This window comes from Falco biarmicus, chromosome Z, assembly GCF_023638135.1.
Source record: "Falco biarmicus isolate bFalBia1 chromosome Z, bFalBia1.pri, whole genome shotgun sequence".
Lineage (NCBI taxonomy): Eukaryota > Metazoa > Chordata > Aves > Falconiformes > Falconidae > Falco > Falco biarmicus.
The window spans coordinates 73,681,139-73,708,847 of record NC_079311.1 but is presented as its reverse complement, the minus strand read 5'-3'; the positions used below and the strand labels follow the sequence as shown (position 1 = coordinate 73,708,847).

The window sequence follows — 27,709 nt, the reverse complement described above, 5'->3', positions numbered from 1 at the left end:
AAACACATATCCCCTAAAATTAAATACTAAAGGAAGGATGGTTGGACACAGTGCACCAGCACAGAGAACACAAGACAGAAGGAACACAAAAATCCACTTTAACCAAGTAGAAATATTCAGACTTAGGTTTCTTGTAAATTTTAATGGTCATGTATTATTTGGGACCTACTCTTACAAGAAAAACTAAGCATAACAAAAGCACTAGATGTTTAGTAATGAAGTTATTTTTACCATACTTTAAACTTGGAATTATTTTGCTTTAAAAACCTGGCTAAAGGAATGTGAAGTCTTCTTCAGTACTAGAGAGTTCTACTACTTTCTAGTGCCCTCTCTCTTACTCATACAAATAAAATTCCTCGGCCCATAATGCATGTGCTCCAGTATCATTCAGGAGCCAAGGAAGGATCTGAAAAGGGACTGCTTTGCTGGAGATTCAGCAGGAGAAAGAAAAGCAAGGAACAGTTTAAAGAGAACGTCTGAAAGATAAAGAAAATATAGCAGCTTTTGTGTATTTAAATGTTCAGAGAAGGATTCAATTACCAAGCTGATTGCTTTGTTACTGAAACGGAAGAGACCACAGTCCCTTTCGGAAGTGTTTGGATCAATGAAACTGAAACCACTGAACAATGTGAAACGGTATCCTCAGGTTACCTAAAAATTGCACAGATATAAGGCAGTAACCAGCTTTAAAAGGTCTTTGTTTTACTAATTATGAAAATGGCTATTGTGACTAGTGATAAAGTTTATTGGTAGCATAACTGGTGATATACCAGACAAGACAAAGCAAAAAGCCCTCACTCGATGGCACTCATTTCACAGAAGCTGGCTGTATGGAACAATACAGTTTAATCCAGCAAGATATAAATTTAGGTAAATCAGAGAATAAAATAAAATTTTAAGAAAAAAAGGTGTATTAAGACTCATAATACATGCCTGAAATGAGAAGCTTTTAGAGAAGCTGCATAAAGACAGCTCTGAAACCACCTATTTTATAAAAATGTGAAATAAATAGCAGGATAATTTACTATACCAAGACGTCAAAAGCCATGAATGAACATGGTGGTACAACTTTGCAATATAATAATTAAATTTAATCTGAAGTACTACATTCAGATTCGAACATTTTTTATAGGATAGTCCCATTGCTCTGCACAGGGCTAAAAGGGGGAGGGATTTCAAAATAAGAACGAATCTGAGAAGAACACAGGTATCTTCTCACACAGATATTCCAACATATGGCTATATGTTAAAGTGGAAAGACAAAAATGTGCACTAACAAGGCTTTTACAGAGCAAATGACATTTAAAGTGGTGTTTCCTTTCACATAAAACAAAACCAAACTGAAAAAATCTTCAGACCCAAACCTACACAAGAGGTGCCAGGTAAGATAACTGATGAAACGAGTACAGCTGGGATATAAGAGACAAGGAATACATTTAGAGAAAACCCACAGCAGGAAAAAAGTGGCAAAGTAAGACCGAGAAATTAAAAATAAAAATATGGGTTGTTGGGCCCAGTAGCCTAATCAGCCAATTGTTTACATTCTTCTAAAACTAATATGCAAATAGGTGACACTGTGCAAACTTTTAGCACAATAATTCATTACATAATTTGAAATTCCAATTACTTCTAGCTCTGAAAACTTAAGATTTGGAAAATAATTTTACTAAAAAATTAGTTTTAATGCACAGAAGAGAATCTTAGTGCTGGAAATGTTGATCTAAAATGTGCTACTAACAGGTATATGCATACCCTTGGAACTTAAAGAGACTGAAAGTCAACTCTGAAAGAAGTTGCGAAGGCACCTATTGCACCGAGAATAATACATTGAAAAAACTTATCAAAGATACTCTTGTAATACTTAATCTGTGGATTTTTGCATCTGTTTCACATTTCAGGATTAACCCCTTAAAGACTATTTAACTAAATCCAGATGCCTAACCTACCACTCTGTTAAGCTAAGACAAAAAACTGAATTAATTTACAAAAGCAAGCATGAATTCTTACCCTATGCAGCTTATTACTAGCCTAAATATAAGGGGTTAATCTTCAGTTAGACATGCTGTGTCCACACTACTTCTTCATTAAAAGTTAACAGGTAGATCAATTTTGATGTTTTATTATGTAAAATACATTTTACCCAGCCAACTATTTCAAGACTAGTGTGAACACTGCTTAATTCTAGGAGAAAGACAAAGACAAAAAGAAAAAAAAACCAAACCAAAACACAAAGTAACAGTAGATGCTAGGACTATGCATCCAAACCCCCTCCTTCGTAAAGCATGGCAGGTGTGACACTGAGCTTTAGAAAACCTTGGTCAAAAATCCTTCCGATGTCCTGGCAGCAACCCCTGACAGGAATCAAGTCCCTCTGCTAGAAGGCTTTGGACCGGGGCTGTTAGCTAAGGATAAAAAAAGACACACGCGCACACATATATGCGTTTATAAGTATGTACACTTTGTTTGCTGAAGGAAAGATTCCACAGCAGGGGTTAAGAGCACTTTGAATATGTCAGATTTGGTAAACTGTCAAACGCACAATACTGTAAGAAACAGTAGCTATGCGGTTAACAATTTTATTTCACTGTATTTATTTTTTTAGCCTTTTATCATGTAATGGGGTTATGACACTTCAAACATGATTCTACTCCACGTGCAAGTCTCAGTCTCATCTTTACTCAAACTCATTCTTCCGGTAAAGCCTTCCTTATCACCTGAACTAGCTCCCCAAGCAGGCTAAAGAAAATGAAAACTTTAAACCATTGTAAGACACAGAGCATGAGAAGCTGCAGTAAGGAAAACCACAAACATATACTATTACTCGGCAGCAAATAAACAGCAGTCTTCGTAATAAGGCCTTCTTTGCTGCAATAATTTGCAATTCAGTACTCTATTTGCTCTAGTTTCAACAGTGAACTTTTCTGCACATCCATATTACACTGCTCAGTGTCTTGAAGATAAATCTAACTTGATTTTGCTTGCCTAGAGGCAGTACTGCATTCAGCAGTGAATAAACTCACAACGATAAATTTTAACTCAAGTGTGGGTCAGACAAAAATACAGATTTGTTTCCTTTAGGTGGCATAAATCAAGGGATTGATGGTAGTAATTTGAGATGTATTTTATTTTCAGTCCACATCATAGAATATTAGGCCAGAAACCACTTCATTGAAATTGAGTATTGTGGCAGAAATCAGTATCAAAATTTTGCACAGTACATTAAGAAATAAACATGGGGTTTAACGTTAACTTCATTTAATCGTTAATCTAATTTAATAATCAAATCTTTTAAAGTATTCTTTATAAACTTAAATAATATGTGTAGTTGGATTCAGCACAGACAAACCAAGAGTCATGTTACACTTAGATTGTCAAAAAACAAGTACAATCGGTTGGGTGTGCCAGTACATGTACAAAGCCTTTATAGCTAGAAATAATATGCACAGCCAAAAAGTCATGTACAAGGCACTCTTAAAAACTCTTCAGAAGTCATCCAAACCAGAGAATGCATCTTGAAATTTTTCCTTCTGATTATGCAGGACGACTTTGTTAACACAGCTTGCTTACAATGCCCTAGTCACAGCTACAGGACATTTACTAATGCAGTATAAAAACCTCAAGTATTTTAGAGGACATGTAATGATGAGATGAAATAAAAAACCTCCGTGGCTTATATAAATACGTATATACACAAGCACATGTATACATACACACATACAATTTTTCAACCTGCATATAATAAGTGTTAAATTAGGCTCAGATTTCCTATTTGTAGGTTCACTGTCAAACACCAGAACCCTGTTTGCCTATGTTTCAACTATGAAAATACAGGATTAAAAGGAAACAAAAGTTAATTTTATCTGACCCGTAAACAAAAAGAACCAATGTACTGCAGACATTAATCATGCTTGTTGGCTTAAAAGCTTTTGGAACTTTGAAAGTGTTACAGAACAGACCCTAAAGCAACACTGCTGGCACCAGAGAAACTGAACTTCAGAAATGTAAATTGATTTACAAGCTCCACCTTCTGCTTCAGTTCAACAACAAAGCCATTTCTTATTGTACTAGTCTGGGTTTGCCAGTTGGATAGAAGACTGATTGTAATACCAAGAGCCTAAATATATACTCAAAAAGCACTCCAGACCAAAAAGCAACCTCAGAGAGCTGGAAAAAAATTGCATTGTCTTTTAAAGTTAGAAGTACTGTTACCATCAAAAGTATTATAAAAGAGCATTTTACGTGACACTGCTATTTGGAATGTGTAAATGATGGTAATACTGATCCAGTTTGGGATTTGATTTTTTCTAAAGCTATAAAATACTTCTCTCAGGATAAGGCTGCTCTAGAAAGCCAGTTTATAGCCACTTGCTATAAAATACTTAGTTTTCCACATAATTTTAGAAGAGGGGAAAAAATCATCAAGCTTGTACCTTTTCCAGAAAGCTGAGGTTGGACATGAAGTTAGAAATTTTAAAAATTAAATAAACGCATCATATAAACATTTATTTTAACCAACTGTTCTTTACCAAGACTTATTTCAATCAAACACATATGCCAGCATGTTGCCTTCCAGGACCTTAATGCCATCTTAAGCAGAACAGATAAACAATAAAAAAAAAAAGGGGGGTGAGAAAGAAGTAACATCTTTAACAGCTTCCCAACCTCCATCCCTCATGTTCTCTTCCCGAATAACTGGAGATGTCAGTGTGATAGTAACTTGCATTTTGGGCTCCACACATGAATTTAAAATTATTGCTGCTTCTGGGACTGCACACTTGATATCATATTTCTCAGGACTTATTACCTAAATATCAAGAAACAGAAATTTCTGTTAGCATGTGGCCAATAAAGGTATGGGAAAGAAAATGGATTTCAACATAGTCTTTTTAACAGAAAGACAGAAACAATATGATTACATGAAGGAGATACGTCTGTATGCAAAGAAACCACAGTATACACAATTAAGATATATACATATATATATATATATATGGACTTGCATACTGCTTCCAAATCACCAAGCATGCAGAAGAAAAAAAAAAACAACAACTACCCAGAAAGGAAATTCATGTACAAGTTGCATAACAAGAATTGACAGTGTCCGAGACAAAGCCTCAGTGCCACTTAAAATGTCAGCTGGATATGCTTCTCATTGTAACAGCCTTTGAAAAGCACAAAGATGCAGTGGTTGGTCTTCAGGTTGCAGTTACAGGATGGGTACTGCGAGGTACACTATATATGTGGCTGTCACAACATGCTAAGAACAAAGGGCAAGATAAACACCAGGGGAAAAAAAGAACGTAAACATAACTAACAAGGTGGTTATTCTGAACTGCTTCTTGCAACTAGATTTAAAATAATTCTAAATCACCCCAAAAGGAAACTGTAGGCACCTCTCACCTTCTTCCAGAAACTGAAGGGATAAGTGACTTCTCCACAAAGCCAAACCAAGATATGCAGTGTTTAAATTTTCTTTTATTCTGTTACTTCAAACAAGCGCAAACTCAAGATTTTCTAATCAATGTGATCCTGCTAAAGCTTCTAGCATTCCACTGATTCTGCTGAACATTTTACCAGACAGTATTTAACTACTAATGCTATGACAAGCATTCTATAACGAAGGCAGACAGGCTTTGTTCAGCACAGAATAGAGATTTTATTCTATACTGTCATTTCTTGTGGAAATACAGCAAGTGGTTTATACTAATTCTGCTGAATGGTACTGCATGTACTTTGAGGTTTGTTTTTGTTGGGTTTTTTCAAGGGCCAAATTAAAAGAAAAAACCCACACACAAGACTTTAGTTAACTAACTATGGAACTGCAAGGCATTCACACATATAAATTGGAAACAAGATATAAGTACAGACAGACTCGTATTAATGGAGAACTTTGTCCCTCAGGCACCAAGCTTCCTGTAACACTGCACAAATTACCTCTAGTGCTCCTGGTAACTGGATAATAGTCTTTCTTCTGTTCATTTCTATTTCCCAATTAAATAAATTTGATTAAACGATGATTGATACTACCCTGCTAGCGTAAACACCTAGACATGTGTATGGACGCAATATACAGAAAGCAAAACATGCAGCATAGTCCCTGAATTCAGATGGAAACACTCTGAAAATGGGAAGAAACTGAACCTGGGCTATGAAATGTGGCACTGTGAGCTCTGCAGACATCTGACTTGAGGACAGATTTTTATAGTATTTTTACAAAAATTCAAATCCAAAAGTCTAAATTTACTTACTGCAAGTTGTTTGGGAAGACTTTCAGCTATACGACTGAGTAATGTCTTTGAAGGCTTCTCAGCACATAGCAAAACAAGATTGACGTTTCGGTCTCCACGGAGTAGCAAACCTTTAGCCAAAACACCTACCCGTAAAACTCCTTTCAAAGATCTGTGAATTACAGTTAAAAGTTGCATTTAAAGGAATGTAAAAACCTTAAAGCTAATACTGAAGATAGAAAAGCAAAATAAAATAGGCATATTCCACATACCCTTGAGGCCATAGTGACACATACCATATCAAAATTCAAAGAGAAGAGAATCCCTGAAAGCACTGATAACAGCGTGGGGAAAAATCTCAGAAAAAGAAAATAGGAAATTCTGGAAAAGTAATTTAAAAAAATACCTGTCTTTACTGCCATCCTTTTTGTCATCTCCCTCTTTGTTCTTGCTTTTTTCATGATCAGTCATGTTGTCAGAAACAAGCTTCAAAGCACGCTCAGTAATAGAAACAATTTTCTGGACTGCTTGAAGTTCCTCCTCTGTTGGATATATAGCAGCATGTTTGGTCATCACATAGCGGTCATCAGAGGAGTCAGGGCGGCGTAGAGGCTGAACAGATGAAAAAGCATATTTTTGAAATCTGGGTGCACTTTCAAGTTCACAAATGGTAAGTGACCAAAACCCAAACATGTGGCTAAAAAACAGAATATTCAAACCTCAAATTGCTGAAATGTAACAAAACATGAAGTGTAACAAAATGGGAAATGTCCTTAACTTAGAACAGTCACAATCAATCATGTCTGAAAAAAACATGAAATGTATAAAAATTAAACAAACTATGAAATCCCAGGATCAAACGTATCTCCCCAACATAAATATCTATTGTCCATCAACCAGGAAATACTTGCATACTGCTGCAAAATCAAGTATCCATGATTGCTTTCATAGAATCACAGACCAATTCAAATAGCAAGAGACCTCAGGAGGTCCTCTAGTCCAACCTCCTGTGCAAACCATGGTCAGCCATGAGACTACATCATGTTGCTCAGGGCTTTCATCCAGCTGGTTCTTGAAAACCACCAAAGATGGAGTCTGCATAACATCTGTATGAAAAAAATCCGTTCCTGTTCTGTCTCAGTTTAAGCTGACTTATCTCAGCCTCTTAAGGCTGTAAAGAGCCTGGCTCCATTGTCTTTACAATGCACAGGTATTAACAGGCTATTAACACTGAAGAGTTCTTCTCCAGGCTGAACAAGTCCAGATTCCTCAGTCCACGTGTTCCAGATCCCTGATCATCCTGATAGCCCCACACTGAACCTGCTATGGTTTATAGTATCTTTCTTGGACTGGAAAGCCCAAAACTGAATGTAGTATTGCATTTTACGTCTAATGAAAGCTGCCTTTGGGTCTAATGAAAGTTGCCTTCATCTACTGATTATGCCCCTGTTAATAAAACACAGGATGCTGTTGTCTTTCATTGCTGCCAGGGCACCTTGCTGAGTCTGCTATCTGCCAAGATTCCCAGATCACTTTCAGCTGGGCTGCTACCCAGTCTGTCACTCCCCAGCCTGAATCAGTGCAAGGGATTATTCCTTCCCAAGTGCAGCATTACTCATTTGTCCTTGCAGAATTCCATGAAGTACCTGCTGGTCCATTCCTCCAGTCTGCCTAGGTCCCTCTGGATGGCAGCCCTGCCCTCAAAGGTATCACCTATTCTCCCCACCCCAAACTGATTCAGTTTCATGCTAGCTGTAAATGTTTTTGAGTGTGCACTCACTCCAGCTTTCAGATGATTGATAAGGTGCTAATGAGACAAATCCCAGGATAAACCCATGTGGTACTGCACTTGTTATAGACTTCCAGGTAGAGTATGACCCACCACTAACCACTATCCTCTGAAAGTGAATGATCCAACCAATTTTTATCCATACATTTGTCCACAATTAGATAAATAATGGTGTATAATGTAATTAAATAAAATTAAAAGTAGTACACAAGTTTCAAGTGACTTGTGTATCAGAAGAAACAATATTGGGTTTTAAGGCATCCTTCTGTCATTTCAGTGGACTTATTTTGGAAGACAGGTCTACCTGCACAGTTTCATTAGCATATAATTTCTTCCTCACTTTTCCAAATTCTTTATTAAGAAACACCAGAGACAACTGAAGTAGCACTGAATAACTAGTAGTTCTTAACTGTACCTCCAGATGAGTATGATTTCATATTTTTTTTGTCAAATTAAGAAACTCACAGCTGGTCCTTGGGGCTGAGGAGGCATTCCTGGTCTAACTCCCAGCAGGCCTAAAGGTCCAGGAGGACCATGAGGATATCCTCCATCTGGTATTCTGCGACGGTCATCCCAGTGATGCTGCTCTTCCTCCATTCTCCTCCAGTACATGTCCTCTTCATATCGCCTGAAGCGCATCAATCAAAGTGTTCTCTTTATATAGCAATTAATACTTGCAACCATTCTAAAGAAATTCTTGTATGTCCTCATTTCTAGCAGTCATAAGCAAATACTAGTGAAATCCAGAGGGTAACCAAGATGAATGGTTATTTTGAAAGTGGGCCTGAAATTAACTCAGCAAAATAATTCAGAAGAGTCTACATTCCTCAGAGGGCTTGAACAGTAACAAACAAAAACCCCAGAGGGATAATGACAAGTTAATTTAAAACAAGACAGTACAGAGTTCTCAAAACAAGTAACTACAGAAGCAGAGTTAAGTTTTAAAGAACTGGACTGCAGCTTTGTCTCATTCATTGATAAAACAGAATGCATTACCTCATTTCCATCCTCCAGCGTTCTTCCTCTTCTCGCCTTCTCCAGTATTCTTCTTTCTGCATCTGTTTCCTCATCTTCTCTTCCTGAATTTTTCTTGCTCGAATACTGGGTTTTACTTCTACTTGTAGGTCTGGGTTTACTTTTTTCTAGTTCAGAAAAATAATGAATAAAATGTTTTTCCTCTTCTCATCTCAAGATTATAGAGTTCTTCTGACATATTTAACATACACTACTGGGCTATGATAAAAATCAAAGTGAGTAAAATGCCCTTTTAGATTGCATTGAATGAGTAGCTGAAGAAGAAAAATCTGTGCCCAGTATTTTGGAGGAAAAAAACAACAACATACTACAAAATAGCATGAATTCCCTCTTCACTTATATGAGAACAAAGCAATTTCAGATTAAAATGTTACATGAAATACTGAGTGATTTCCTGGTCAATTCTGTAGTGCAATGACTCTCTATAGCCTGAAAAAACATTTCACCTTGACTACGGTGTGCCTCCTGATGCCCTCTTCCTAAAGGGTCCTTCATACAGGGACATAACCATGAATTACTGAATACAATTTTCTGGCAGTTTTTTCTCTTCTTTCATCCCTTTCATGATTGTGCAAGCCCACTGTATCTCCTGTCACCACAACAGATTCTTCCAATATAATTTATAATAATTGAAATGCACGCCATATGTCGGTACAGGTGTCTCTCCATTCATGACTAAAAAAATCTGCAACACTTGTTTCTCAAATGTCTCCACCAAGGGTTTATATGGCTAATTCTGCCAAAAACAAGAGCACTATTTGAACTATTTGAAGTTTATTGTAAACAACATAAAGAACATACTGCTGCTTGCATGTGTTGTACCGTATTTTAATGTTGCAAAGGTTGCATGAAAGCAATGTCCAAAATGTTTTAAAAAGCCCAAAGCAAAAAAAACACCCAACAAAATAGTTTCACAGTCTGCATTACTTCTTTAATAGCTACACTCCCTAAAAAATTTATTTCTCTACCTTTTTATATTTGCTATCTACTCAGAGTACCTACTTTAGTCTTTAAATGTAAGCATGTGTAATCAGACAGCTAACATCTGGTAGATTTTCAGACAGAAGCATTAGCATTTCTACTAACCTTATACTGAAGTCTGTGTCGCCTCCCTTTTAAGTGCATTTCCTTGGCATTAGGATCGTTAAAACTGCATTCACAAAGTTTACAGTGAAAGCGGATCACCTTTCCTTCATCATTTCTTACCTGGAAAATAAATTTAAAACATATTTGGCTTTTTAAAAAAAATACCAAACAAAGCCAATGTAAAAATTGGTCTAATTTGGTGACACTGGATAACATCTACCTGTCTCAAAACATGCTAAAAAAGTTCAGACAATAACTGAAAGAAGGCAAAGAAGAGCCTTCAGTTTTCAATTGTGAAAGACTTAATATTGCAACTAGTCCTCTAAGATTGTTACTAGTATTTGAATGAACAGTTTATAGAATAATAAAATTATTGCATTCTTAGAAACCAGGATAACAGATAAACAAATGGATGTTTATCTGCACACTTAAAACATAGGTGAGCCTCCTAAATCTGTCAGAAATTCTGGCTACAAGACTAATCTGTAGGTTTTAAAAAAGTGCTGGAAATAGCAAGTTGTTTTGGGAGGGCAAACCAGACACTTGCAGTTGAAGACCTAAGTTCTCTGATATATGCTGTTTAGAAATCCCGGTGCTGTAGTTTTTATAGCAAGTAACAGAAAGTAACACATTATTGGTGACGCTTGTGGGGTTCTCTTGACAAAACGGCTGTAAAAAATTCTGCTGCATAAGGAGAACTTTAGGCTGCAACTTTTACAGGAATCTCAGTCAGTGCTTCCTAGGGATAACATATAGAACAACATCGTGTTGATCTGAGCACTTACTTCACCTAAGCACAAAGAATCTGTGTGATCCTTTTTAGGATACACACCTTTCTCAGAATATCTCAAAGTATTTAACTGTTAAATATTCAGCTGAAGACATGCAGAAACACCACCGCAACCACCATCCCGCTAAACTTTGCATCAGAAAAAAGGCAATAAAATAATTTCTGATCAACTTCAAAGAATAGATTCAGTTGGAAGAAATCCGCAACAGTCATCTCGTTCAAATGCCTCTGAAACATTGACAGGCTTGGGGCATCAACCACCTTGCTAGGAAGCCTGTTGCAGTGTCTGACCACCCTCTCGGTGAAGAAGTGCTTCCTGATGTCCAGTTTGAACCAACCCTGGTGCTGCTTTGAACCATTCCCATGCATCCTGTCACTGGATCCCACGGACAAGGGATCAGCACCTCCCTCTCCATGTCCCTTCCTCAGTAAGCTGTAGAGAGCAGTGAAGTCAACCTCAGCCTCCTTTTCTCCAAACTAGACAAACCCAGAGTCCTCAGGCTCTCCTCACAGTTGAGCAACTTGTTTAGAAGGCTGCTGTGAGGGACAGTATCAAAAGAGTTATTAAAATCCAGAAAAACTACAGCTGCTGACTTCCCTTCACCTACTAGGTAGGTGACCTTATCATAGAAGGATATCAAATCAGTTAAACCAGAGTTGCCCTTTGTGAACCCGTGTTGACTGTGCCTGATGATTGTATTTTTGTTTAAATGACTTTTGGAAGTACCCAGTATGCTGTTGTCTGTAATTTCCCCAGGAACTGAGGTTAAAGGTCTGTGGTTTCCTGTGTCTTCCCTTACACCATATTTGTAAATTGGAATAGCACTGGCTAGCTTCCAGTCAACAGGGACCTCCCAAGACCTTTGTGCAAGACCAAGATGTGCAACGGGGGTCCAGCCATAACATCCTTTAGATCCTTCAGGACTCTGGGATGAATCCCATCAGGCCCCATGGGCTTGTAAACATTCAGCTGGTTCCTTACAATTTCAGCATCCACAAACAGCAAGTTACTGTTCCCACAGTGTGGTGGCTCTCCACTGAGAGAGATGATGAAGCTACTACTGGCACAGAAGTCACTGTGTCTTCCTGTAATTCTAGTTCGTGTGACCATGGCAGATTATTTAAATACTCTCTCATCCTTCACATGAAGGGTAGATTAAAATTTGTCCAAGGACTGTAGTCTTAACATGGAATACTGATACTTGATGCAGTTAGAAGGGCCAAATTGGTAGCTGCCTACGTGTTAGATCTTGGACTTGGGAAACTCATGAGCTGATAACCTATTTGCTGTTCTAACAGTGTAAGCAGTATAGTTGCTTGGATTGACTAGGTAGGAAAGGGAGTACATGTCTGTCTTATTGGGTCAGAAATACTAGTTTTCATAAAACACATTTGAAAACTTGTTTCATATGTAATCAAAGGCAGCAAAAGAGCTAAGTTCCTTTTAAACCTGTAAATAAAGTGATTGGAAGCATTTTTGTTCCTTACAGTGTTGTCACTGCATAAAATATCCTGCTGCCCACCTCATTCAAAATTCTTTGTGTGCACTACCCAGTAATAATGCCATGACTTAATGAGAGAAGCATTAGGCCATGCAAATACCAAATATAGGACATTTCTTTGACTATAGCAATACCTTACAGTTTGTGCCTTCTGCTAGTGGTGGTATTAAGAGCCTAGGGTTATAATCCTGCATGCATTGCAAACTTTGCCTGTTACTTCTTTAAGTAATTGTGTTAATCCTTCTATGTAGGAGCCTGGAATAAATGTGGAATTTGGTGATACTAGCCCTCTCTTTGTGTGTGCATGCTCCATAGGTCACCTGAACTGCTGTGTGTCTATTCAGTGTGAAGTGAACAGCCTCATATCGGCTTGTCTTTCATGTGTGAAGACCATTAGCATTCTTGATTCAGTGCTGGAGAGAGACATAGTTATGCCTTTACGCTAAAGTTGGCTGATTTAAATGTGGGGATGATGATGGAGAGAGATGGGCATTGCGAAATGTTTGGACAGAGAGTGTGCAAATGTGATAGTCTCATTTAATTAACCCTGTGTTAAGATTTTTGTTCCTGTTAAGAAGGTAAGGAGTCTTTTAACTGTCTGAGTTTCATCTTAGTGATGTTCATGTGTGCCCCTGCTCTTTTGAGACAGGCCACAGATGGGAGATTCTTGCGTTGTTAGAAGTGATTTGTTAACTTTGAAATGCCTTCAGGTAGTGTGAATATGACTAAGTCTGGTGAGCCTTCACGGGTAAAGGCAATTTTAGCGGTTTCAAGTCCAGAGCAGACCACAGCGCCTGTGAGTTTACATTAAGTTGCAGTCTTCTAGACAGGCATATCAAAGTGAACTCTTGCAGTTCCAGCAGGTTTGGAATTCAAGTACAGTGTGCAACGTTACAGGAGTTGGAGGCTATAATTGGGTAGTTGGAGGTAGTAACTGGGGAGGAAAGATGCCTCACTAATCAGAGGAGCCTTTGTAGTTTTTAGGAGGGAGGTCTGTCAGCTACTTGAAAACTGCAGCAGATTCATGTCTTTAGGAACCAAGCACCTGGCGGATTTTTTCTGTTAATGGTATAGTTATGTCCTTTGTAGATGCAACCTCAAAACGGATTGATGGTTGTGGGCTTAACTCTGGGGTATTGAATTGCATGTAAAATTTTGTGTGCCACTAAAATGCAACAATGGTAGATTCAAATGTAGTTGCATTATTGGTACTAGAAAAGCAAAGTAGTACCTTAAGACAGGAAATACAGTGTTTTAAGAACTGGATACAGTTTTCCATGCTAGTGAAGTTTCTTTACTTTTAACAAAAGCTTGCCAATTTTAGCATTTTTTCTGTTTACCACCTTCGTTAATGATCTAGATGATGGGGCAGTGTACCCTCAGCAGTTTTGCTCAAGACACAAAACTGAGAGGAGTGGCTGATACGCCAGAGGGTTGCACCGACATCCAGAGAAGAGAGATTTGGATGGGCTGGAGAATTGGGCAGACAGGAACCTCATGAAGTTGAGCAGGAGGAAGTGCAAAGTCCTGTACGCAGGGAGGAACAACCCCATGCACCAATGTGTGCAGGGCGACACCAGCTGGAAAGCAGCTTGGCAGAAAAAACCTGGTGGACACCCAAGCTGAACATGAGCCAGCAACGTGCCCTTGCAGCACAGAAGGTCACTGGCATCCTGGGCTGCATTAGGCAAAGTATTGCCAGCAGGTCAAGGGAGGAGATCCTTCCCCTCCCCCCACAACAGCTCTGGGGAGGCCACACCGAGTCCTGTGTCCAGTCCTGGGCTCCCCAGTACAGCAGAGACGTGGATGTACCGGAGAGTCCAGCAGTGGGCCACAGAGATGATGAAGGGACCGCAGCACCTCTCCTACGAGGAAAGGCTGAGAGAGCTGGGACTGTTTAGCCTAGAGAAGAGAAGGCTGCGTATACGTTATATGTGTGCGCATATATATATATATGCATACAATGTATATAAATACCTGAAGGAAGGGTGCCAAGAGGACAGAGCCAGGCTTTTTTTGGTGTTGTCCAGTGACAGCACCAGAGGCAGTGGGCACAAACCGAGACACGGGATGTTCCCTCTGAGCCTCAGGAAGCACTTTCTTACTGAGAGGGTGACTGAACCCTGGCACAGGCTACCCTGGGAAGTTGTGGAGTCTCCGTCCTTGGAGATCCTAAAAAACTCTCTGGACACTGTCCTGAGCAACTGGCTGCAGGTGGCCCTGCTTGAGTAGCGGGTTGAACCAGATCACCTCCAGAGGTCCCTTCCAACCTCAGCCACTCTTCTGTGATTGTTTCATGTTGAACAAATTTCCAATAAAATAGTTTAAAAATAATACACATTTTCTTATCATTACCTCCTCCACATAGTCATGGCCCACTGGCTGGACATCACTTTGCAAAGCAGCAAGAGTTGTGGGAGTCACTGGTTCAGCTGCTGTGTCTGATTTCACTTCCTGTGCTTGCACTGTAGTAGCAGGAGCTGTTTTAACACTTTCAGCTGATTTCATTTCTTCCAGTTTACTTCCCGTTGTCTGAAGCTTATTGCCACCTACAAATCAAAAAAGTTAAATCATTAACTTTCATAAAATGAGAATGTGATTACATATGATGTGCAAACTGAAGACTTTATTTGCAAATACCTGTGTTCTGGCCAAAGCATTCTCAGTCCTCTAAAATTAGTTAAAACTTAACCATATTTTAAATACAATTAAAATATTGTTAAAAGTAAGTTTAACAACATTGAAGTTATTTAAACACAATGTTTTATTTTAGCAAAAAAACCCTTTCCTTTATACCATTGCAATGTTCCTAAGTAATTTTCATGCTTTTTCAGAAGAGATAGGGCTGAACAGGAACAATTCAGCAAACACATTTTAATAATCTCTTTTTTGTCATCAGATTTTTAACTGGATCCAAAAAAGTAATTCAAAACCTTATAATGTTTGTACTAGCAAAGGTAGTGTATCCTCAATGTTGCAACTGCATAGATCTTTCCTTCAAGAGCCTGATAGCTTATTGTGGAACAGCTGCTTCCCATCTCTAAACATCTGTCATACTCATTTCAAACATTTCCACTACTAGATTTCCACTGTTACAAGGATGTTTCAGTTGCCCAGTTATCAACTGCCAACCTGCTGCAGGTTGCCTTGACAGCTCAAGCTGTGAACTGAAATTACGACCAACTGGACTATAAACTGCAGTACTCCATCACCTACTACATAAGAAACCAAGGTGGGCTTCTTATGAAGGCTGCAGAAGCCTCCAGGAAAGGTCAGGTGGAGACAACTGGGCAGAAAACACCAAAAATTTTGAAGCAAAACTTCCGTATATATTCTTACTTTCACATATCAGTAATTCTCTTAAACACAACAGTTACTCATGCATAAAGTTAACTAAATAAATTTGTATTTGCTGCACTAAGTTTAAAAAAAATATAGAATAGGTTAGGTTTCAAAATAAAGACTGACTTCTGTACTTGCCAACAAAGTTTATTTTCGGTGTAGATATTTTCTTTACAGGTATATTAGCAGCGGTTGAAGATGTTTTGTTGTTGGATGCAGTGTTAAGTGGTGTGTTTGCCGTGGGAGTAAGAATTTTCACTGCAGAGGACGCAACAGAGGAGTTCACAGTACTGCTGCTAGTTGCTATATTTGAAGCAGAGGCAGTTGGTTTGGAAGCAGATGTGGCTGTTGAGGAAGTAGCCTGGGTAACCACATTTGGCTCAGTTGAAGGAATGGGTTTGCCAAGTTTTGTGTGCAACTTTACTACCTGTAAGAATGCAGAGAAATTCAAAATTCGTTATATGATCTCCTTGAGATAACTATAGAAAATGATGTAACACAAACATCAATAACTAAAAAAATCAATGTAACTAATAAGGTAGCTCTTGCTTCTTTATGAAAAGTGATCTTGGCAAAAAGCCCCTGATGGGCGCGTAAAAACTCTTGTAATCTGTAACAAGGAAATAGTTAATAATTATCTCACATTGCTTATTTCCACTAGAAATTCAGATATTTACTCCAAAAACAGTGTAGATGAGAACAGAAAGCCAACAAATTCATAAGCCAGTACAACTCAGGATGCATTCTGCTCCAACTGTTTCAACGTGACTGTTTTGTTGCATGGTTGCTTTTTATTCTCCCCTCAAAACTGTAGTATATCAAACTACTTTGGTTCCAAATAATACTTGTAAGTTATTTAATTCAGATTCAACAACACTGTCTCTTTTGATCATCACATTTTAAGAGTATTCATACTGAAAGAATTGCCAGGTTAAATAGCAAACTGAAGAGATTCTTTAGGCAAAAGTGTTTTGTTTTGTTTGTTTGTTTGTTTTTAGTTAAAGAAAAGCACATCTGCAGAGACAGTTAAGGACGATGTGAGAGGTATATTTCAGAGCTCTTTAGTATTGCACAGAAAGTAAAGAGGTACATGCTTATTCTTAAGAAGCAATAAGCTTCTTAATAAGCTTTCATAGCAAGCTGGAGATAGAATACTATTACTTTTTGGTGACAGCTGACCATCACACCTGAAAAAGTAGTGCAGGTAGTCCGTAAGAATAAAATAAGCAAAATCAAAACTAAAGACTAGGTTTCAAAAATAGTAGTAAAAAACCTACAAATCTGCAAGACATGCCTTTAATGCAAACACATGTACACTATCAAGATATGCACACAACTGTATACATACACTTTTCAGGTTTTTGTTCCTACTTTTTAAAGAATGTTCCCCATCAGAATACACACATATTAGTGTCACACAATACTGTAAGTTCAAGCAACTCTTCAGAATTACTTTTTTCCCAGTAGAGGGCACAAGATTCTTCAGTGTACCGCAGAAATAAAGAGTTCTTGGAGATTTCATTTTTACACTGATTACAACTTACATTAGTAGTGGTTAGAAACTATGAGGAAAAGAAAGCTACATCCAAATATATAAAGATAATATCCACTATACTCCATACACCTATGGAGTTACAGGGCACAATCTAAAAATGCGATGCCTCAACTTATTAATGAAAGAAAGAACACTAGCCAAATCTATCTGAATTATAGTTTTTGCTCTTGTGGAAAAAATGTTTTAAATTTGCTACAAGATTTATTAATTTTAATAGGAACAATGTTACTGATGCCACTTTGTGCAGGAGCGGGCTGGCAATTAGGACCATGCGTGGCGATCAGTTAGCTGAGGGGAATGTGCTCGAGCTTGTCTAGACAACAATTAACATGATGAGACATCTTTACAGAGCACAGGGGAGTGGGAGACGGATGGCGCCATCCAAGGAAAGGTAACACCTTGCTGTTAATTGATGGTAGTTAACCACCAATCAGGGATTGCCTAGTATGCAAGGCTTAGCTTCAAGAACCAATCTGTTTAAAACGCGCAGCTTCTGAAAGTGTATATAAACTCGTGCTTCTGTACAATAAATTGACATTTGCTTGCATCAAGCTGCGTCCCGTCTCTTCATTCGCCGCAAATTGGTGACCCCGACGTGATGCGTTTAAGGATCTGACGTGAAGGGCTCTTGAATCGCCTATCTGAGCGACATGCAGCGAATACCACAGAACTTTGAATGATCTGCTGAAAGGGAGTGGGAGCCGGCCTGAAATCCCTCCGGAGTTGAGAGGTGAGCTGTGGGAAATCCGTAACGGGGAATCAGGCTTCATCCCCAGAAAGAGACGTATATGGACTCATGAAGGGTCTTCTAGTCAGATCAGGGAGTCCGTGCCTCAGTCTCCTCAAATGGTGACCCCTATGGTGGTGTTCCGAAGCCTTGGAAGAATAAGGACGGAAAAAAGACAGCTCGTGGAAGAGGGCTGTGTTCCGGAGGAGACGGCTTGGCTGAACGATCGTCTGGCTGGCCGCACCAGGCGGACAACCTGCATTGAGACAGGTGAGCAGCCAAGAAACTCTAAGACTTTGAAGCTGTAAATTCCACCAACAGCACGACTCTTCTCAAGACACCGTCAGCAATGGCGATTCTGTCCACATCTCCTCTGCCGCCAAAGCTTCTGTCGCTGATTGCAGCGACCCTCACAACACAGGACCAAGCACGGGAACAGGACAACTTGGACAATGATTTCATTAACACTGATAAACCTTTTGATCCAGGTCCTATAGATCTGGAAAAGGAGCTAGACCTTTCCCCCACCCCCTTGTCTCTCCTGATGCATTGATTGTATTTTTGGGGAGGGTGAAAGGGGGTCTGAGGGATTGGTGGCAGGAATGCAAGTGGGAAGCACTTAAGTGATGGGTTTTGGGAGTTGCTATGGCACGTTCAGTATTTTGTCAGACAAATCAACCTTGAGAGTGGCAGCCTGTGCAATACGAGGCTGTTAAAGAGTTAAGCAAAGCAGTGCGGGAAGGGAGGATTCATAATGAGAGAACAGCTAGGCATTGTGAAGGAGACTAGGAAAGATAAACATTGTTAGCTAGTGTTTAATAGGTGTCTGCATGCTTGTAGAGATATATAGTTATGTAACTACATGAATGATTTCTGCCCTGAGCCTGGTGCAGCATACAGGGGCTCAGAGATGTAAATAGGGGCTTCTCTGTTATGGTAAAAGTGTTTCTCTTTGCATAAAAAAGAGAGGGAATGAAGGGAATGACCCCAGAGGTATGTTCAGAGAAGGCATGCGATGTTTCAAACTTTTTGACTGAACCAGTTCTTGTTTGGTGTGCCCTTCCACCTATGTATAATGTTAATCCAAAAGAAGCTGATATTGTTTACACTTTGAATGTCGATAATTGTCTTTCTGTAGATGCTAATGTAGTAGGAGGCTATGATGGGAACGTGTCGCAGCAGTTCTTCTCTTATCCAGAGTAACAGCAGGGAAAGCATTAAAGAGTTAAATCACCTTGTTTGGTAGGCAGTTAAGAATGTGAGTCAAAATTGCCACTGCTTTTTGCTGTTGGTTCAAGGACATGGCTGTGAGGATTTTGACGGTATGTGCTGCGTGGATTTTAGGCACCCCATTGCAGCAACATGTTATCAAAATCTGAGAAAATTTCAGCCTTTTTGGCATCCATTCACTCAATTGGCAGTATTGTTTGTTTGCTATTACCTTGGTTGCTGTCATGTTTGCAAGGGCCCTGCAGAACATGGCAAGCCTGGTACTAGCCGTTCAAAAACAAAAAGGGGAAATTGTAAAATTGTACGGAACAGAGACAGTGGGTTTTGACACTGATAATATGTCTTAGTTGCTTTTTTTATTTGTTCTATTACTTATACCTTGTTTTTACTCGTTCGGTTTCAAAGGTTCTTTTTGTGCAACAGGAAGGGGCAGATGCAGGAGCGGGCTGGAAACTAGGACCATGCATGGCAATCAGTTAGCTGAGGGGAATGTGCTCGAGCTTGTCTAGACAACAATTAACATGATGAGACACCTTTACAGAGCACAGGGGAGTGGGAGACGGATGGTGCCAAGGATGGTGCCAAGGATGGTGCCAAGGATGGCGCCAAGGAAAGGTAACAGCTTGCTGTTAATTGATGGTAGTTAACCACCAATCAGGGATTGCCTAGTATGCAAGGCTTAGCTTCAAGAACCAATCTGTTTAAAACGCGCAGCTTCTGAAAGTGTATACAAACTTGTGCTTCTGTACAATAAATTGACATTTGCTTGCATCAAGCTGCGTCCCCGCAACTTTGCACAGTGTTCTGAGATGCAAAGAGCTATAAAAGCTGAATATTAACACTGTATTTGTTACTGACACTAATATTTCCAGAGTTATGAGGAAAATCTGCAATATCTAAACACACATTTTACGCTGGCATTCCATTTACTATTGCATGGCCAAATTTAAAACACAGGTCACATTCACAGAGCAGCTTACAGTCTTTATTCCAGAATGCCCACCTAAAAGCACTCAAACATTAAGGAAAACATGCTAACCAAAAAACCCCCAAACATACTCATTATAAATCTACTACAGGACATCATTCCTTGCTCTCATATGCCAGTCTTCTTCACAAGACATACCAAGGAGTGATGTGTCCCGCTTGGCACTGACTCAGCTTACAGTGTTTCAAAGTGCACTGAAAGCTTCACAGCACTAGATGAGTAAGATTAATGCCAAGAAAAGCACTGAAAACAGTTAGGAGGTACAAGCGTACTACTACCATGTCCTCATGGACTCTTTTCCCCATCTTATCCCACATCTTCTTCCTACAGTTTACATACTTTCCCCAAAACACACTCTTCTCATTGATGCCATGGCAGTATTTTTCCCCCTTTCTCCCAGCAAGGCCATTCTAACAGTAAGCTTAAAGACAAGTTTGAAACAAAAAGCAGAATTAAACATCTGTAAACAAAACAATTCAAATTCTGTTGTTTCTACATATCTGTATCTTCTCCTCTCTAACATAAGAAAAAACAATGGAAGAAACACAGAAATCACTTGTAAAATAAGAACAAGAGAGAACTCTTACTTTCTGATGCTTGGCTCCACGGATGTGGGCAGCATAAGCATCTGCCCCTGTACAAGACACATCACAAAGTTCACAGCGCAACTGATTCTGAGTTCCACGAGCAGAAGTGCTGCTGCTACTGGTGTTCTGGGAAGCTTTTAATGCTGCTTCTTTCTTTTTGTGTTTCTGGCCTTCTAGGTGTTCTTTGTAAGTCTGTTTAAATAAACAATACACACACAAAAAAGCTGTCTTGGTCCTGCTTCATCATTCATGTGAATATATGTAATACAGAACATAGTATAACACACATGCTTTGTATAAGAAACACTTCCTACATTGAACATTTCTTCCATATGACATGCTCTAAAGCCATTAATAGCATGCTACTTCTAAGGTGAAGAAATTCTCTTCACCATTACCAGGATGCCACTTTTAGGTAATACAATATGGGCTCTTCTCCTCTAATTCTCATTTCATCAAGCACTGGTCAACAGATAGTACCACTGAAAACTTGATATGATTGGAAAACTGCGGTTTTCCGCATTGCATTCTGTTATTCCTGATTTTGAATTTTCCTCAAACTACAAGACCACAATGATCAAGTGTATTGAGAGAACTAAAAAAGAAAATTCAAAAGGTGGTGGTGCATAAATAAAGCGGTGCTGAAAGTGAAATGCAGAAGTTGGTATTTCTTCCTATACCAACACTAGCAATCCAGAGAGCAGACAGGGTGGGAAATAACAAGTTTACCCAAATAGCAAGAACTGTTTAGCCAGACACACGTCAACACTTCGCAAGAATTGGTTATCTACTTTGTACACACTTGTACCCACTGTGAAACTAAACTGGGATGCTGGAATACTATGAAGAATAAACTTTCAGGCTTACAGTTCACAAAAATGTATGTAATTCCATAGTTCTGAAAAAAAAGTATTTTTTAAGAAGTTTGCTATGTTAAAAAAGCAAGCCACATTCAAAATCTAAAAGATATATCTTCTCATAGGAACTCTTTCTACAATAGCACACATTTTCATTTAATTATTCCTTTAACAGAAGTACAGAATAAGGCCTTTACTAATTAATAAATACTGTTAAAGCAGTCAGATTTTTAGTTGAAGAGATTATGACTGAAGTGTATGACAGGATATTACATATTATAGGTACCTGTGGTCCAGCACAGCTGATCTTACAAACATCACAGTAGTGGATCTGGGGCGGTTTGGGAGGTTGTTTTGGTTTCAGTTGCTTATTTTGGAATGGTGCCTTTTTAGTAAAGGTGGTCCCTGTCCAAGCAGCTGTTGCAGCAGCAGCAGCAGCAGCTGCTGCTGCTTGTTTCTGTTGCTGCTGCTGCTGCTGGTAATAGGACGATGCAGCTGAATACACCGCAGCTTCATAGCCAGAATAAGAGGTACCTCAAAAATCAAAATAAAATATATGTTACCACACTGTACATCATGTATCAATTACATAATATACTAATGCAAAACATGTTGCATAATAGAATTTGGGGGGCAGGCCAGAACATACATGAATTATTGAGATCGTTAGGCAACCTGAATTTTTCTTGATGTTTCATAGTACACATATATAGCTACCAATTGTATCAGGAATGTATTTGATTTTAGACATCTTTGCAGACACACAGTTATGTTAGATATATCAAAGCATCGCAAAAGTGTATGTAAAATTTCCTGGTACATCTGGTTAGACTGAGTATGGTATAACAAAAGATTTATCAAAGGCCGCTTGAAGTAAGCGGTCTTCTAGAACCAGATTTACTGTTCAAGTTTCCAAATGTCAAGGAGGACAGACATTATGTAGAGAAGGGGAAAAAAATATGAAGACAGAATGGCTAGTGCACTTACATTCTATTTCAATGACTTAATTTGTTTTAGGGCAGAGAAGCTGCTTTCCTGCTAAAACTTGGCTATGCAGTCCTTGATTTCTAATATCAAAGCTGAATAAATGAAGGAAACTGGGCTTTCATGCCTCTAAGCCAGTTTTCCCATAAAATTTCTAATCTACTGGTTCAACTATTTAAATCCTCTGATCAGGCTCTGTCTCAAAGAAGTCTTAAAATCCCTTTTAAACAGAAAACAAAACAAAACAGAGTTCAAGGTAGCTATAATACACCAGTCGATTTATCATCTGGCCATAAAGTTAACATCTGTCTTTAACTACTTTTCAGATTTCTAACATTTGAAGCAAAGTCTTTTTTTCAGCACCCATTCTCCTCCCACGTTGAGTCAAGACAGCTCAAACTTACAAGATTCATATTGAACAGCTCCTCCCTGTCTCTGTAATTGCTGTTTGATGGCAGCATGCTCCCTTCCAGTTTCCCTGGGCAATATCTGTGTCTGTGTGTTTGCTTATTTTTTTTCTATCCCCCATCTTTTCTTTCCAAACCTTAACAGTAAGTCACAAAACACTGTGCAATGCAGCAATGCCAATGCTTTATATATTCTCATATGTAACAAAATAGGCATACACAAACACCAAACCTCTTTTAAAGGTACAGCAAAATATTTTGCCATTACGATTTGACTGGTTGATAATTCTCCATAGACTATGACATTACTGAAAAAGAACTGCTAAAATTCTGAGTATTTAAAGCCTCTCCTGTAGCAACTGCAAAGATCCCAGCAGCATAATATGCAAAATTCTTACCAGAGTAAGTAACCGCTGTTGTACTGTATGTTGCACTTTGAGTATAGGATGGAACAACAGTAGCTGCAGCTGCCACTGGCTGCACAGTAGAGGATACCGGATATATAGAAAATGTAGTTGTTGCTGGACTTGGGGTTGCAGGTTTTATAGCTGTCACTTGTCGTGTTTGCTGAGCTTGGGTATACTGAGTTGCCCCTTGGCTATATCCTGCTTTTGGAGCTAATTAGGACAGAAAATAGAAGTATACAATCATTGACATGTTTTAGTTGACTGAAATGCAAACCATATTAAGTGATCCTTAACAATATGCTGGGGAATAAATGCATAACAAGTGGGTTTTGTTTTGGTTTTTTGATTGGCTTTGGTTTTTTGTGTTGTGGTTGGTTTTGTGGGGTTTGGGGTTCTTTTTGGGGTTTTGGTGTGTTTTTTTCTTCAGTCATGATTATGCATTGTGTGCCATGTATCACACAACTGTTTAATCATGTCACAGCTCACACTAGTAAGCCTCAGATTTGTTTAAACTGTGCTGCCAGGTTTTTAAGCAACCTTCTCATTCAACGGTTTTATTAGAGTACACTAAACCAAAGTACACCTGAACTTTCTTATTAGTTCTAATTAAAGTAAAAAAAGTAAATAGGATTTTTGCTTTGTAGCAATCATAATTAAAGAACTACATAAAGTAAATAAAGAATTAAAAAAAGTCTAATGAAGTTATCATCTGAACCCACCATTGACTATCTAAACGTCCTTCAGCAAGGTTTCTAAACAAATCATCAAGAAGGCTGACTAGAAGTATGTTTTGAGTGTATTTAATAATAATCCAAACCTCAGAGACAGCTACTTATAGCAGCGTCACAATAATGTTCAAGTTCTAGGTGCAGTGAATTTCTCTATATATTGACAGAGATTACATGACAAAACTAAAAAAAAATCTGGATAATGTGAAATATTCAAAAAACTTATTTTTAAGGTATTGAAGTATACACTGACTGTGTATAATGACAGCAGTTTGAATCGTGTCACCTACCTGTCTGGTAGTATGATTCAGCTACTGAAGGTTGAGGCTGGGCAGCAGCAGCCACAGCTGCTGCAGTTGCTGTTGGCTGTTGATAGTATTGCTTGCTGTCATAAGCTACAGCTGGGGCGGTAGATCGAACATAAGAATAGGAATCCTAAAAATTCAAAAAGGAAAACCCAGCAAATTTCTCCTTTAAGTATGTATCTGGAGTAATAGCAGTCATTAGCAGAGTCAAAGAAACAATGTATTTTCTTCTGGTCAACTAAAGCAGTTTAAATCACATACTTACAGATACAATATATACAAATAAATGTATTAAAGAAATTAGATTTACATTTATAGATACTTCAGGCCTGAAAACAACTCTGATGGTCTTTTTCAGACTTGATACAGTAATTAACCTCATGCTATTAAATCACTTTCGCTACAAATTATTTTTGTTGCTGAAAAGCAACTACTTTCACTAGTTTTTCATGATGACTGTATCAAATTACACTTCTGTAAAATATGAAGTGAAAAAACACCATAATAAATTCACAAGTTTACAAACATGACGCTCTATTGGCTTTAAAAATCCCATCATTAACAATACTTTTATGGTTAAATTTTTAGAGTATGAATTAAAGACTTCTTTACTTTTTGGTGTATCAACTAGTCCATTAGGGAACTATATCTAGTCTATAATGGCAAAGCAAGTAGCCCATTCAACACCTTTATAACTCAGGAGATTGCTACTAAGCTTAGAATGGCAGGGCCAGGAAGCCACTGTATGTATGTATGTACATATATTCTCTCATCCTCACCATATTTATGGTAAAGTATAAGGAGGTGATCAACTGAGGGGAAGTAAAGCATATAGCTAAAATGGATTAATGTATAAAATTACAAAATCTCTTTTCCATCCAACCTGTGTAAACTGAAACTATTCTTATTTAGTGTACTCTTTTCTATCCGAATGCATCTACTAACTGACCTCATAATTATGAGTACACATGCTACTAGAAATTCTCCTATGTTATGATTAATTACCACATGTAACAAATCATAACCTCTGTACAAAAGAACTGAGAACATGCAGCAACAGTACAGTCCTTTTAAACAAACTAGAATACCAATTAGAATTTAGATGTTGCCTTGATAACCTTAGGACTAGAAGGTTAAAAAACCGTTACACAACACATACTATTGCAACATCAAAGATGAAAACAAACAATTCCCTTTTGTAGAAACCTGTAGCCACATGAGGTTAGGCAATGATCTCACAAAAGGTACCCAAACCCATAAAACGGGTAGTTCCTCTTCTAGGGCAATCTCCTAGCCCCGTGTTTGGCACTAGAACTCCTGCGGCACCCAGGAATCTGACAAGGGAACTATTTCCACCTCCACCGAAAATTTTTAATGGGACAGTTTTTTTCAGCTACATCAGTTCCATGACCCAGTTTACCACATGCCACTCAAACATTCAAGCTAGCTGAGACAAGACACTACTGCTCTTTTCAGCAGTAGTTTCACAAAATCACTTGGAGGTAAACATCCCTTCACTGCTTATTATGTAAACATCTGAAATCTTAAGTTTCTGCAGTAGTAGTGCTGACATTCCTCTACATGGGCCATATCACACTGCAGTCACTTCACATTCTATGAGGTTTTGCTACTAAGTTATTGGAGTTGTACTCAAACTGCAATTCCTAGAAGAAAAAAATGCAAATATCATCACATTCTCTTACCCAAACAGGCTGCCTCATTTTAACAGGTCATTTAAAAATCATACAACAGAAGTAATTATTTTGGAACCCACCTGGTAATTCTGTGTAGTGACAGGAGGTGGTGGTGGTGGAGCTTCTTGCTGCCTCTGCGTATAACCATAGTCTGTAGCTGAGTGCGCTGTAGGATAGCCTCCATATGCAGCAGCTGTTGCAGCAGCTGCAACAGCTACTGGAGCAGGCCTGGCTACTGCAACTGTAGCTGCTGCTGGAGCATACGCTGCAGTAACCGTGTGCGCAGCGACGGGTGCCTGGTGGACAGTGTAGCTGGCAACTGTAGTTGGATGGGAGTACGCTACACCTGAAGCTGGCTGCTGGCTACATTGGAAAAAGGCAGCAAGTAATTAGATTAATCCACATTCAAAGCTAATGCCTACACATTTCAAAATCCCAGAGCTGATTAATACTTGTCTGTTCTATAAAGAGACCTGGAACAGCGATCTACCTATGCATACACTTCAATGGCTCTTAACACCTCTCTTCCACACCCATTAAAAAGGCTGTTATAATGTTAGACATTTCTGTGGAGGAACACGTATCATGCAGGTGATGACCTTCTTAGCAAGGGGCAGATTTGTGTGGGTTTTTTTCAAGCAGAAGAACACAAGTCTTTCATTCAAAATAATACAAAAGCCTTAAACTTATCTTTTCATGACTGACAAGTTTTAAAATGGTTTAGTAGTTCTTCCAACAAAACTAACATCCCTGTTATATTAAGAAACACTACTTTTCTGCGAGAGCTCACGACTGACCTGCACTTGCATGAAGTTTTTCAATAAAACATATTAAAGCAATAAGATATAAAGTCTTCCATGAAAATTAGCTCAGAATTCTTACATTTAAGGCAGATACTAAATACACACCTCCAATGCTGAACCTCTCCCAAAAAAAAGTTTAGAATTACAAAGCTGGCCCCACTCGCATGTACAAAACTCCACTGCCTCACAACATGAAGCAATCAAAAGGACAGTGAGATCAAGCAAGAAGACTGCTACCAGAGCTCTGGCAATCTTCCAGGCACATGCTGAGACTAATCTGCCTCTCTAAAATTTGCAGGTAGGACATCAGTATGTGGCTGTTTCCTAAGAATGAGTAAAACAAGCAGAAATAAAAACCCATGGCTTCAAAACCTTAATTAGTTGAACAGACACTAGTACTATCGTTCTATATTGATGTGTAACTGTGCATTATGATTAGAAGCTTAGAATAGTTACTTTGATTTTTAATCAAAATGAACAAGGCAAAATATCACTATCTGGAACAATTAAATGAAGCAGGGATTCAATTTTTCAGTATACTTTCCGCACTGTTGTTCAATAGTACTTAAGAATCTCTATAGGGTTTCACATGTCCATAGCACTATTAAAAGATAATTCAAAACCAACTCTATGCCTATCAAGGAGGTAGTATCCCCTATTTTTCAG

General features: G+C 38.6%; 1 protein-coding gene across 3 annotated transcripts in view; it reads right to left on the bottom strand.

Moving 5' to 3' along the window:
* The window catches only part of ZFR (zinc finger RNA binding protein), a 46,736-nt gene that overhangs the window by 7,521 nt on the left and 11,506 nt on the right, over positions 1 to 27,709 (bottom strand). For 2 of the 3 annotated variants that reach the window (XM_056324452.1, XM_056324454.1), the window contains exons 3-15: positions 26,321 to 26,603; positions 24,532 to 24,676; positions 23,505 to 23,723; positions 22,002 to 22,249; positions 20,859 to 21,050; positions 15,898 to 16,198; positions 14,785 to 14,978; positions 10,138 to 10,257; positions 9,013 to 9,158; positions 8,482 to 8,644; positions 6,634 to 6,839; positions 6,249 to 6,399; positions 4,663 to 4,804 (exon numbers count right to left, since the gene is read on the bottom strand). In XM_056324452.1, the coding sequence (XP_056180427.1) occupies positions 4,663 to 4,804; positions 6,249 to 6,399; positions 6,634 to 6,839; positions 8,482 to 8,644; positions 9,013 to 9,158; positions 10,138 to 10,257; positions 14,785 to 14,978; positions 15,898 to 16,198; positions 20,859 to 21,050; positions 22,002 to 22,249; positions 23,505 to 23,723; positions 24,532 to 24,676; positions 26,321 to 26,603 (2,510 nt within the window). The remainder of the gene's footprint in view (positions 1 to 4,662; positions 4,805 to 6,248; positions 6,400 to 6,633; positions 6,840 to 8,481; positions 8,645 to 9,012; positions 9,159 to 10,137; positions 10,258 to 14,784; positions 14,979 to 15,897; positions 16,199 to 20,858; positions 21,051 to 22,001; positions 22,250 to 23,504; positions 23,724 to 24,531; positions 24,677 to 26,320; positions 26,604 to 27,709) is intronic. The other variant, XM_056324453.1, reaches the window with a different exon arrangement.